Consider the following 13,820-nt stretch of genomic DNA (forward strand, 5'->3'; position numbering starts at 1 on the left):
TCGCCAGGGAGTTCCTCCGACGGCTCCCCTCCGCCGACGACCTCGGTCGTCGCTGGTGAGTGGGGTCGCCTGATCCATGCGCGTGGATAGTTTTAGACCAAAGTAGATTAGTTTTTAGGTTGTTCATCGTCTTGGGTTCGGCGGCGGCGATGACAGCGCTGAATGAAGTCTCCTCAGATCCTACTCCGACGAGGTGATCAGTCCTATGGTTGGTGATGGATTTGGAATCCAGTCTGTTCAAGCAAGGATGGTGCGGCGGCGTCGATATCCTCGTGGTGGACATGTGTTCTCGGGCTCTGTCGTTACGGCGGCGTTTGCTCCATCGCCGACGAGGAGCTTGGGAGGTAGTCCAGGAGCGAATGCAGATTGTGGTTTGCATCGGCGGCATCTGGAAGATGGCCGATCGTCTGCTGGGAAGCGACAGTTTTTTTTAAGAAAAACACCGAGCAACAGGGTAAAATTGCCGTTTCACCTAACCGAGCAACCAAGCGTAGAGTGTTGCTGTTACCTGATCCGCCCTGTCAGGGAGCGGGTCGGCGACGAAGGTGGGGATCTCGTGGACGAACTCGTCAGGCTTCCCGGAGTGCAGGATCCTGGTGAAGCCGCCCATGTCGGCGCCGTCCGGCTGCCGCGGTGCCTCCTTGAACCAGTGGTACATGATGCGGCACTGCCATGTGTTGTACACGGACCCCAGCGCGGTCACCGCGGTGTGGAACAGCCTCCTCCTGCCGGTGCCGCCAGAGGCGAGGCAACGGGAGGAGGAGGAGGAGGCGGTGGTGGCGGCGGGGAAGGAGGCGGTGGGGAGGGGTAGGAGGGAGCGGGAGGAGAGGAACGCGGTGTAGGTGAGGAAGGCCGCGGAGACGGCGATGAGCACGAGCCGCAGCGCGCCGCGGCCGCATGGCGCGGCCATGGCGAAGTACCAGGTGGAGGTTGGGAGCTCCCGGGCTAGAGACAGTGCTGCCTCTGGGTTGCGGGACGGCGGGGGTGGCGTCGTCGGCACGGGAGGAGGGAACGGTGGCGGTGATGATGACGACGAGGAGATTTGTCCTTGATATTTTTTTTATTTTACCGGTCTCATGGTGTTAGTTGGGAGCCTGGGTTATAGAATTGATTGTCGTAGTATCAAGAGAGGAGGGGGGGGGGGCTCTTGAGTGAGTAGTTTGATCGTACCGTTCGTAGAGAGCTTAAATCATTGCTTCCTTGGCATCATATTTCTTGGTTCTTGTATGACTTTTATCTGGGTGGGCAGGTACAAAATACAACTTCGGATCAGGATAAACAGTAAATAAATCTTGACGACACTAACAGGGAATGAACTAATCATGTGGACTAGCAAAGTAAATGAATAGATCGGATCTAAGGCACATATTAGAAATAGGAATTCTAGTACTATTCCAAATAAGGAGGACAGAATCCCATACGGTGTAGCGGGAGTAGGACTGCCGACGTTGATGTTGTCACCCATGTGTTGATGAAAAGGTTGCCGAGGTCGGGGAAGAAGTTGTCGTCGACGCAGCCGTCACCGCCAGCGATCGCGCGAGTGCGCTTCCTAAAATCCTGATCGCCCCTCTCCCGTATAGGATCACAAGAGGCGAAGTTTGAGAAGCCCGCTGTCCCTTCTCGCAGTGCACGCCATAAGGAGAGATGGAGAAGACTCCTCCGCCCCAAGACAGGTGTTACCACATCTTGATCCAACAATTCACCCATTTAAGTTGCAACCCAAGAAAAAAGTCTCACGAAGGGTCTAAAAGTACCAAAATAACTCTTCAGCAGGTGGCACATCTGTCTCATGCGCTTGAGAACAGTGGCCTTAACAGCTCGACACCATTTTGGGGGCGGTTGGCATTGCTGGAGTAGTTGTCTGAGCTGCTATGGATGGATTTGGATTGAGATTTCTCGTGGAGGGAGCGGACATCCGAGATAGGATAGAATTGGGAGGATTTTTTTAATCCTTGTGTTCGGTACTACTAATTTTTGTGCTCTATGGTAAAGACATGTCATCGCTATTGCATTTATTATTATTTTATGTTTACACATTGGTTCTGAGTTTACTGAAGCTTAACACCATTTGAGAAATGTGATGCTTCAGGTACTGCCAAAGGATTTAGGTGATTTATAGTACTATGTACTTTGGTTGTTGCCGATACTTACTTCTAACTGCTACCAACAAGTTAGTATTTGTGTACCTTATCTAGTTATTGGAAAACCATGGTGCTCTGTTGGGTTTGTGAGTGTAGTCATACTTGTTAAATTTGTCGGCATCACCTTCTTTAAAGTCATTTTTTTTTGCGTTGACCCTGATTTTAATGTACATTATATGGATGTAAAGTAAGCTTGATCAGAGGAATACAATAAAATTGGGGTTTGTACTACATATTGCAACCAATGCCAATGGAACGGGCTGCCAGTGATTTCAGTATTAGTGCTTGCAACTAGCTAGAGATTTCCTCAACTGAATGACTACTCATTATTCAACCACCAAAGTTTGTGCAATGACCACATGCATGCATGCTTGTGTATATGTACGTATTATATGGACAAAAAATAGTAGAGAAACCGAAACTCAAAATGCGGCGAGCTCGATCAGCTGCCGCCGCCGCTCCGGCGCGGCCAGTTAGACTAGTCACGTTCGTGTCCACGGAGACCCGCCGTCGCGTGGTGCTCTACTCCCACTTCCTGGGGTCGGTGATGTTGATCTTCCAGTGCTGGTCGGCGTAGCCGATCTCCTGGGCGACGTGCCTGTCCCACGCGATCTCGACCTTCCTCCGCTCCGACAGCGCGCACGGCCCCCGCATCACCTCCCCCATCTGGTCGTACACCTGCCACCACCGCCGGTGCGCCTCGTCGCTGGCGTACACGCGCTGGTCGTCGATGTTCCAGTTGCAGTCGTAGTCCCTGTAGCACCGCCAGGGCTTGAGCCCGAGGTAGTGGATGGACCACACCTCCGCCGGCTCCGCCCTGAACAGCCGCTCCTTGAGCGCGCGCTCCCCGGTGGTGTTGGCCCAGAAGTTCTTGAGGTAGTTCACCCGGCGCGGCAGCCGGTGCCACCACACGAACACCTCGTTCAGGTACCCCTGGTCGCCGCCGTTGTAGGACCGGATGGTGCGCCGCCCGCGGACGAGCGCCTCGAAGGTGCACGCCGACGGCTCGAGCACCATGATCCCCGAGTTGAAGAGGGAGCCGTCGTTGCCCACGGCGGAGATCTGCGGGAAGCGGAAGAGCGCGTCGAGGGAGCGGAGGACGAGGATGTCGGCGTCGATGAAGACGACGCGGAAGTACTCCGTCAGCTGCCACAGCCGGAACTTGCTGTAGTTGTACTCGTTGTAGGAGCCCCGCTCCGCGCGCGGGTTGCGGATGCGCCGGATCCTGCGCGGGATCCAGCCGGCGGCGACCAGCGCGCGGAGGGCCGGCTTGGAGACGGTGTGGTCGTGGAGGAGGACCATGTCGCGGGTGGAGCCCGACCGCCGGATGCTCTGCGCCAGCACGATGGCGCCGCACAGGTATCGGTCGGACGAGTGCAGAACCGTCGCGTACGCCTCGCGCCGCTGGCTGCCGGCGTCCACCACCGTCAGGTCTGACGCGTTGAACACCTCGTGGATGCCTGTGTACGTACGGGTTGCAATGCATGGTTAGTTAAATTCCGGAACGTGATAGGAACAGTAAAATAAATAAAAATGGAACCTAACTATAAAACCGTGAAACAGGCCTCGCCTTGCTTTATAGATACTCCTTCCGTCCAAAAAAGTTTGTCCTAAACTTGTCTCTCAAATTGATGTATCTAACATTAATTTGGTGTCAAATACATTCATTTGAGGGACGAGTTTTTCCAGTCGGAGGAAGTACAAAACTACTCTACACACGACAGTGCACACACGATTTTTTAACAATTCCTTCTTTGAAAGGTGCTTATTTGTAAAATGATGCGATCCAATGGATGCTTTGACCCATTGTGTAGAAATCGGAAAGGAAAGCTATCGTCTGTATATCATTGCTCTTACAGATAAAACACAAGCTAATGTGCACTATCGTCTCTATATCATTTATTAGTAGAGACAAATAACACTACTCCCTCTGGTCAGAGTTAATTGACGCAACCTTTATACAATGTAAAATGAAATACTCCCTCCGTTTCGAAATACGTGTTTTAAACTTAGTACAACTTTGTACTAGAGTTAGTATAAAGTTGAGACATTTATCTTAGAACGGAGGGAGTAGTATTTTTGGACACTCAATTTTCAACTTAAAATATGTTTCATAATAATTTTAATTTATTTTTATTTTTATGTATTCTGCAAAAAATATGTTTCCTCATTTCCTTCTGAATTAGTTGTTTATAAATCATTTTCCCTCTTTCCTACTTTCTACATATTTTTTATCTTTGTGGTCATTTTTACACCAACTGGGTTGCTCAGGGTGCGAAGTCGTCATCACATCATTGCTAAAATCGTTTTCAATGTTGCAAATAGAAATAAAAAAAACTACTCCCTCTGATGCATATTAATTGGCGCTATTTTACTACACAGTTTTACGTTGGTTTAGTACAAAAGTTGTACTAACTTTGTACAAAACCAACGTCAATTAACATGGATCGAAGGGGTGCGTAGATGGTATTGAGAGATCATTGTTTTCTAGTTCTAGAGTTAACAGAGAAAATCTCAACTTTATTGTAATAGACGAGGGACCAAATATGTACTCCATCCGTTCCGAATTATAAGACGTTATAAACCTTTTTTTTTCCTGAATCAGATGTGTATAGACGCATTTTAGTTTTTTACCCACGCAACGCACGCCTCTGTCCTTCTCCGAGCATGCACACGTGCACATGTGCAAGTTGTGAACGCCATCCATCAACCAGAGCATAGCTAGCTTGAAACAAACTGCAAGCTACTGCCGGAGACTGGAGAGGTCAAAACCACCACCAACAACAAAAGGCAGATCGAATTATATAACCACACACACGGTACTTTTTGCGTTGGTTTTCCGACGTTGCGTACGTTTGGTGTGGATTGGCCGTCGGTCCATCTACTCCGCTACTAGAGTGTAGTAGCATGCAATGCAAGTATCGCCTGGCATTGCCCTTGGTGCATGCACAAGCTAAGCCAGCCAGCTAATCGGACAAGCCACCCTGTGTCTGTCACACCAACCGAATCTAAGCTCCATCTGACGTGTCGATCGACCGATCGACGCACGCACGCACGCACACATCCGCCGCCACAGTGCTCCCCTCGACCGACCGATCGAGGTCGACATGGCCGGCCGGCCGGGGAGGCGATCGATCGAGAGATGGACTCGCAACCAGAAGCGTTAGGTGCAGAGGCCCCAGCCACGGGTCATTTCTCAAGCCTCACTTCAAACATTTCATGTCTTGTTCTTCTTTTCTTACCATGTTCACTGAACAGGCAATGAATGAAGTGGCGTCCTTGTCCGACGATCTTGTCTAATTAGCAGCAGGGAGGGCACAGGAAAGTGATCGGTCGAGACTTGGGAATAGCTAGCTAGCTTGGGACGGAGCCACACCGCACCTACCTAGATCGATCATGATCTGATCCATCTGCTTGCTGTGGCCGTGAGGACAGATCTTGGGTCGCTTTTGGGCAGCACTGGTGACACGACGCTGATAGATAGATAGCTCCATCATTACCAACAGAAGTTTCCATTTCAAATGGTGGGATATATGCTTTGCTAGCTAGGTACTAGCTAGGATATAAGGCTAGGACGTGTAGGGCTAAAGTGGAACGCATGCATATGATAGTACGTACTTGGGAACCAATTTAACGGTCGCAAATAAATGTACGTACGGCCATACGTGTAGTTACCAAACATATGGTAGCGTAGTACTCCCTCTGTTTCAAAATAAACGACTCAACTTTATACTAACTTTGTATTAGACGGACGGAGTACGTTCTTGTGTGTGCCCTGATTATCCACGCACAATCGTCAATTACTTTTGTATTACTACTATGTGAGAATGGAGTAATCATCACGCGGCTGAGTGATGAGTACGTTGATTAAGCCAGTGATCGGGCCAGATTCTTAAGTTTGTTGGGAATGGGGGCTACGGAACATTGTGTTTTTAGCATCAAGGACAGTGGAGTGATGATAGGAATCGATGCATTATCAGCTCGATCGATTGATCCATCGGACGCAGCATTTCCCGACCAGATTCCTGTAGATAGATATAGATATTCTTCCAGGTGGCTTGTCCTACACACACACACACACACACACACACACACACACACACACACACACACACACACATATATATATATATATATATATATATATATATATATATATATATATATATATATATATATGCCCCGTTAATCGTTGATTAACGTGCATATGGTCCCTACGATCATACATATGCCGCATTACGAAGGGCGGAAAAGAGAGGCGGGAAAATTAAAGAGGCAGGCTTGATTATTGTGCGCTGTATCGTCGCCTCAATTGCATTAGGTGAAGTGTTATGTCCTTATAACACAGCTGTGTAACGCACCGACACGTACGCGCGGGGGATCCGATGCTATAATCTAGTTTTTCGATGTCTTATTTTTTGAGGGGATCACTGTTCTTGGTATTATCATGTTTTCTCCAAACACTTGCTTCAGAGCTGGATAACACTATTTTTTCATTAGCGGTAAATTAATGGGATTGTCAATTCCTAGATTGCCTTGAGTGTAAGCCAATGGATCAACATCTAATCATTATCATCTCACGCTCACTTCAAATTTCGCAATTCTCGTGTTAGTTATGTCAATGCATTTTTTCAGTCTCTGGATTTATAGTACTATATACCCACGGACTGAAAAAATTGCACTGACATAATTAACACTAAAATTGTGCACTTTGAAAGTTGCAGTTTACGTGTCTTTTTTTTGTAAAGAAAACTGGTTAGCTGAAACTAGCAAAGCTCCAAAAGATGGAAGTATAAAATTAACAATTATTGTACTACAAAAGTACTTTTCGGACAAATCTACGCGCATGATTCAAATATGGCAGACAGAAAATTTCCCCCAAAAATGACATTTTCTGGTTTTGATGTCAATTGGCAATCTTTGCTCTTTTGTTTTTTTGCTCTTGTGATGTCATCTTTTAGCATTTCCTTTGCTGCTATCTATCTCAGATGTTTTCTTCCGATTTCTAGAAGAACCATCAGCGTCCCCATATCTGTCTATCTTACCACTACTGGTTGTTAGCATGGGTGCAACTGCACGCTTGATTTACATTACATGCATATATTTGCACGCGTGCGTCGGTGCAACTGCAACAAGACCGACACGACGGAGCAAATTATTATATATGCGCACGCACGCACGCACGTACGTACGTATACTGCTATACGTAGTACGCCATCCAATCCAAGAATTACGTAGGTACGTAAACGTACCTGTTGGCCCCCAGAGCGGCAGCGCGAGGTTGCAGGAGCCGACGGGCAGCCGGAGCTTCTCCTCCATGCGCGGCGCGTCGACGGTGTACATCCACCAGTCCCCCTCCCGCCCCGCGGCCTCGTCGCACCGGAACAGGTCCATCATCGGCTCGCACTCGCTCCGCAGCACCACGCGCACCCGGCCGGCACCGTCGCGCCGGCCCTTCCGCGCCGCCATCTGCGCCGCCACCAGGTGCACCTGCAGCCTGAACACGTCGCGGTTCCACCCCCGGGCCGTCCGGTTGCACGGTAGCGCCGCCACCACCACGTCCACGTCGTCGTACCGGGAGAAGTCCGGCATGGGGATCTCCGGGCAGGAGGGGACCCCGTCCTCCTCCTCCTCGTCGATCCACTCCGGGAACAGGTCCGACCACCGGAACACGTCCGACACCCGGTCGAAGTCCACGCCCACCGCGTCGCCCTCCACGCCCAGCGCCAGCAGCTCGTCCCGGCCGATGTTCACCAGGCCCATCCGCAGCCGGCCGCGCAGCTCGTTGAACATGGTCGGCGCGCGCCCCGCGTTCACGATCCGCTCCGTCGCCACCACCTTGTTCGCCGACGCCGCCGATCTTCCTCCCGGCTGCAGGAATGCATTTGAGCGCGTTAATTAATCGAGAACGTATGCTCGGTGTCGGTGGCGAGGCGAGGCCGGCCGGAGTTAATGTCGGGCGGCAAGGCAAGAACCCCACCGGTGGCAGCGGCCGGGACTCACGCTCACGTACCTTACCTTCCGTGAGAGCTGGGACGTGGACGGGCAGGCGTCGCGGAAGGTGCAGCGGACGAGGGAGGAGGCGCCGCGGTCGAGGATGTGGGAGTACTTGGGGTGGAGCAGGAGGGCCATGTAGACGAGGAAGAAGAAGGCGAGGAAGGCGGCGTTGAGCTTGACGATGGCCCCGGCCCGCAGCCCGGCCACCGGCGACTTGACCGCATCACCGGCGCCGGTCTTCATGGTGACCCGGCCTGGCGGAGGCGCGCGCTACGGCGCTCTCAGGTATGCCGTACCGTGTCGGTGCGTCTCTGCGGGCGGCGGCGCGGACGTCGGTCGGTCGATGGAGCTGCAGCCTAAGCCGAGACGCCGGTGCATGCGCGGGATATATAGGCAGGACGGCGCTCTTCTCTGGGGGAGTCGGAGGTGTGAGTGAGCGGGAAGATTGCGGGGCCGCAGTGCACTGTGGCGGCCAATCGGCGGTGGTTGGGGACGGTGAGCTAGGTAGGAGAGGGACGCATGAAAGGACGGGCCCAACGAATTTAGGGGCCACGCGTCGAGCTCCATTCCGCGATCGAGTTTGGTTTGGTTCGCGCGCGCGCGATCGCCACTTCTCAGCGAACGAGCCCACACCTCAGGGCCTCAGGCAGCGAGTAATCATGACTTGTGTAGGAGTCGAATTCCCTTTTTTTTTTTGAGAAGTAGGAGTAACATTTTCGAACAGCGGACTCTGATTTTTGTTTTCAAGTTCAATCAATTTTGCGAAAATATTGTAAGATGGCAGGCACACCATCATTACCAACTTAATTTTTTATAAGAGTGGAGATATTATACTTATTGATGCTTTGGTGTTAGTGGTCTTGCATCTAGCAAAATCATGTCCATGTGCATCCACGCATGCAGAAGCCCCGAGGTTGGCCTTCGCGAAAAATATATTGATTTAACTTTTTAAAATTTGAAACACGCCTTTTAAGCCCCGAGGTTGGTCCATTAAATCCAAAAATAGAGCAAATGGACCATCCACTATCGAAATCGTATTGCGTTCCTCACACCATTGCATATGGTTTTGGGTTATGTCTTTTTACCAGGAAAAGGGCCCGAAAGGACCACAACATGACACATGAAGTTGCATTAGACGTAACATGACACAAATACGACTTATAGTAGAACCCAATTAAAAACGAAAACCACAACCAAGACCTTACATTTTACATAAAGGACCCAAGAATACAAAGTTATATTGCAATCTGGTCACGAACATAAGTATCCAACTAGGAAAGTTTATCGTCACTGGGGACGAACCGCTTGTGTCGAAGAACTCGCCGCCGCATCATTGTCAACTGCGCAGAAAGGAGCGACAGATGCCCAACAGAAAGCCTAGTTACCGCCCATTTGGCAACCAGGCTGTGATAAAAGAATGGGGACAACGTAGGCGAACGCCAAAGCTCCATATGCCCCCCTTCATCTCGAGCTCCTGAGTCGCCCCCGCGTGGCGGCCGGAAGGCAACCCTTGATCTCGCCGACGGCCCCCTTCCTCCTCCTCCTCCTCCCTCGCCATCGCCCGAGGGCATGGCCATGAGAAGCCTAGCCCTCACGGGTGGTGGCAGGGACTCGGGGTCTTCCCGCTCGAGCAGGGCTGGCGCGGGCCGGCGCCCTGGGCCGGAGTGTGGCGTAGGGCCGAGCGTCACGACATGTGGTGGCGGCGCTCCGGCACTTTTGCTCCTCCACGACAGGCAGCTAGGTGGACTGGTGTGCCTTGGTCGCCAGGAACAGTGGCGGCAGCGCTGTGGGCGGCTCGAGCTGCGGGCGTCCGCCCCTACCATGGTTGGTGGCAGTGGAGGCGCAATGGCGATTGTCGGGGGGGGGGGGGGGGGGGGAGCTGGCCGCTCTTCAGGTGTTTCAGCAGCTGGACGGCGGTAGTGGCGTAGATGGTCTCCCCGGTGAGCTCTCTTAGCGGTGGGATGGTAGTCCTTGGGGTTCCTCTTACCGGTGGACGAGCCTTCGTTGATGGCCTCGCGTGGTTCGGAGCCGGCCGCCATGGTGGTGACGACATAGGGGGTGTCCGGAGGAGAGGTTGGTTGGAGGGATGGGTGGCGCCGACGTGATCGAGCCACCCGTCGCTAGCATGATGGAGTGTCGGTCGTGGATGTGTCCGCTCCCCCATGATACGTCTCCAACGTATCTATATTTTTTGATTGTTCCATGTCATTATAGTATCAATCTTGGATGTTTTATATGCAATTATATACAATTTTATATCATTTATTGGGACTAACCTATTGACCTAGTGCCCAGTGTCAGTTGCTATTTTTTTGCTTGTTTTTTGCTTTTTAGAAAATCAATATCAGACGAAGTCCAAACAGAGAAAAATCTTTGGATTAATTTTATCTGGACCAGAAGGGACGCATGAAGGTTCGGGAGAAGACTAGAAGAGCCACAAGGGAGCGACAAGATCGCTAGACGCGCTCCCTGAGCTTGTGGGCCCCTCGTGGCACCTCTTGACATAATTTCGCCTCTATAAATTTACAAATACTCCCAAATCAACAGAGAGCCACCCGAAACACTTTTTCTGTTGGCGCAAGTCTCTGTTCTTCCGCGATCCCATCTGGAGGCCTTCTCCGGTACTTTACCGGAGGGGGAATCAATCACGGAGGGCTTCTACATCAACCTTGCCGCCCTATCGACGATGTGTGAGTGGTTTATCACAGACTTACGGGTTCATAGCTAGTATCTAGATGACTTCTTCTCTCTTTTTGATCTTTAATGCCATGTTCTCCTCGATGTTCTTGGAGTTCTATCCAATGTAATCATCTTTTTGTGGTGTGTTTGTTGGGATCCAATGAATTTTGGGTTTACGATCTGAATATTCATGAGAAATATTTGAGTCTTCTCTGAACTTATTTATGCATGATTGTTATGGCTTTCTATTTCTCTCTAATCTATCTGTTTGGTTTGATCAATTAGATCGATTTGTCTTGCAATGGGAGAGGTGCTTTGTGATGGGTTCAATGCAGTAATCTATCCCAGTGACAAAGTAGGGGTCAAGACAAGTATTTTGTATTGTTGCCTTTAAGGATACAATGATGGAGTTTATTCATATTGCTTGGATTTACTTTGTCTACATCATGTCATCTTGCTTAACACATTACTCTGTTTTTATTAACTTAATACCCTAGATGCATGCTGGATAACGATCGATGGATGGAGTAATAGTAGTAGATGCAGGCATGAGTCGGTCTACTTGTCTCGGACATGATGCCTATATACATGATCATTGCCTTGAATATCGTCAAAACTATGCGCTTTTCTATCAAATGCCCAACAATAATTTGTTTACCCACCGTATGCTATGTGCTCAAGAGAGAAGTCTCTAGTGAAAACTATGGCCCCCGGTCTACTACTATCATATATAAAAACACAAAAATACTTTGCTGCAATTTTTACTTACTTTTTTATTTTATCTTTGTAATTTATCCATCTACCACTACAAGATTTGATATTTGCAAATATCCGCCAAGGGGATTGAACAACCCTCTTATTTGTGTTGGGTGCAAGTATTTGTTTTTGTGTGTGCATGTGCTGTTCACGAGGCTTTGCGTGATTCTCCTACTAGATTGATAACCTTGGTTCTTAACTGAAGGAAATACTTATATCCATTGTACCGCATCTTCTCTCTTCTTCGAGAAAATCCCAACGCAGCTCACAAGTAGCACTCCACCTCTCCCTTTCCCCGCCCGTGTGCAGGCGGTTGCCGCTCCGGCGATGTTTCGAGGTGGACGAATGCTGCGGTTTCATCGGTAGAGTGTGTCCACTTTGACCAAAGCCAACCTCTTTGGGATGGTCTTGGGGGTGTCTGGATGTTGGGCGGCGGCCCTGGCGACGGGAGGCATGGAATTCATGGGCAGAGCATGCGTCTTAGGTGCGGGCGGGCAGCCATGGCCACGTGGGTGGCTTGGTTGCGGGTGGTTGGCGGAGCTAGGGTCAGACAGAGGAGTGTGCGCGCTGGGGTACATCACTTGCCCAGTCCTTGTACTGGCCGATGGTGGCGGCGTCCGTGGATGTCATATCCTTCCTGTAGGCTCCGTCACGGCGTCCCACTCTGGGTGAAAACTTGATCTGTACGATCGGCCGATGGCAGCTATCTGTGGTCGTACCCTTGGGAGGCACCGCTTTGGAGTCTTGGCTTTGCCGTGGTCCGTTTCACCTCTCCATTGTAGTTGTCATGATGGAGGTCTTCGTTGGCTTCAAGCGGTCTTCTTCGCACATTCGTGCGGAGGTGGCATGAGTTTGTACCGTCTCTCGGATATAATGCGGTGATGGTTGCTTTATAATATAAAGCGAGGGACCCTTTTTCATCATCCCGAAGATGCAACATGCAATGGCGCAATGGAGACCAATCATATGCATATGCTGCAATGGTTGCATAGGTTGAGGTTGCCTTTTTCCTATGCATGTTGCATGCTGAGGTGACATGCTTGCATGTGAAAAAAAATGCTGTGGAAGTAACTATTTAGACATAGAACATCAAAATGGAAAATGTCCTTTCTTAAAAAATACATAGAAAGATATCAAGGTCATCCAATTATGGTGCATTTGATTTTAATTTACCTTACATTATCGATTTTCTTGAGTGCGCATAAGTAAGCATTTTTCTTTTCTTTTGTTTTATTGCTACGTCCATGCTTCGCTTGCATTGCAATAATGAAACGAATGACTATATAACCAATTTAAAGTCGGCCGAAATGTAGCTTGAAGCATGACGCACCCTCCCTACCATACTACATACTCCAGTATGCGTCAGTCTTAAATCATGCACAGTGACCTGGATAGAGATGATCCAATCCGCACAATTTATTGGTTGGATCAGGACGGGAGGGAGCAAGAACAACCACGCACAAGACATATATGGTAGTATAGACTATAGTGCACAGGCGTCTGGTATGATCTGTACGTCGGTTGAGGCGGCTCGAGGTTGGTACGTCCGCCGACCGATCCTCCAGAAGACATATATGGCAGTAGTACTCTATAGTATAACTCTAACATTCCGTAGGATGATGATGATCTGATCGCTCGCTAATTCTTGGTGATGTTTTTGACACGGACTCGTCAGGCTGAGCCATGATTTGGTCATGTGGTGTCCATCGCCGTGGTACGGTTTGGTTGCCCAGGCTCGATCAGGGGCACTGCACTGGACCAGCTGCCAAGGACGCATGAGCGTACAGTCGATGCAGCAGAGCTTCGCAGGGACACAGAGGAAATCTCTCGGTGTTTGAAGTACAGAGCCGGAAGGAGAAGACGGCCGGATCAGGTCAAGGCTCATAATTAGCGATTTCTGACACAAAACTGTAAACTCGTGTTTTCGGTAATCCTAGCCTTCAACGTGGATGTTTTCTGCCGTTCGCTCGAGCCCGACAGAGAAGATGGCCGGATCGGATCAAAGGCTCAAAAAAGGAGACTGAACGAGGCGCTGGGGGGTGAATAGAGGACCGACCGACACAGTTCACACTTCACAGCTAGCCACTCAATTAGTGGTGGGGCGCGCTTGATCTTAACCCCCTAATTGCCCTCGACATGCACGTTTGTCATCTAATCTATGTGGCCGCAACGGAATCGAGCATGATCCATCCGTATGCACGAGTAGCGATCGCAATTAAAAACTAACCCATCTTCATTAATGCACAC

General features: G+C 50.0%; 1 protein-coding gene across 2 annotated transcripts; it reads right to left on the reverse strand.

Annotated features, from left to right (window-relative positions):
* Window positions 1-2,329: 2,329 nt before the first annotated feature.
* LOC123084685 (UDP-glucuronate:xylan alpha-glucuronosyltransferase 2) lies at window positions 2,330-8,739 on the reverse strand. Of its 2 annotated transcripts, none has more exons than XM_044506170.1 (3): window positions 8,160-8,739; window positions 7,394-8,012; window positions 2,330-3,601 (listed from the first exon to the last, which is right to left on the reverse strand). In XM_044506170.1, the coding sequence occupies exons 1-3, from the start codon at window positions 8,379-8,381 to the stop codon at window positions 2,664-2,666; spliced, it is 1,779 nt and encodes a 592-aa protein (XP_044362105.1). In that variant the 5' UTR covers window positions 8,382-8,739; the 3' UTR covers window positions 2,330-2,663. The 2 variants fall into 2 exon arrangements, with proteins under 2 accessions (XP_044362105.1, XP_044362106.1); XM_044506171.1 differs by having other exon boundaries at window positions 8,155-8,674.
* Window positions 8,740-13,820: the final 5,081 nt, after the last annotated feature.

Source organism: Triticum aestivum, chromosome 4A, assembly GCF_018294505.1.
Source record: "Triticum aestivum cultivar Chinese Spring chromosome 4A, IWGSC CS RefSeq v2.1, whole genome shotgun sequence".
Taxonomy (NCBI): domain Eukaryota; kingdom Viridiplantae; phylum Streptophyta; class Magnoliopsida; order Poales; family Poaceae; genus Triticum; species Triticum aestivum.

Bases quoted from the DNA above. Each gene is read 5' to 3' on its own strand.
- LOC123084685 (XM_044506170.1), bottom strand. From the start codon at position 8,381: ATGAAGACCGGCGCCGGTGATGCGGTCAAGTCGCCGGTGGCCGGGCTG. The intron at 8,013-8,159 runs GTAAGGTACGTG...GCATTCCTGCAG, and splicing joins CGTCCCAGCTCTCACGGAAG to CCGGGAGGAAGATCGGCGGC. The intron at 3,602-7,393 runs GTACGTTTACGT...GTACGTACACAG, and splicing joins GCCGCTCTGGGGGCCAACAG to GCATCCACGAGGTGTTCAAC.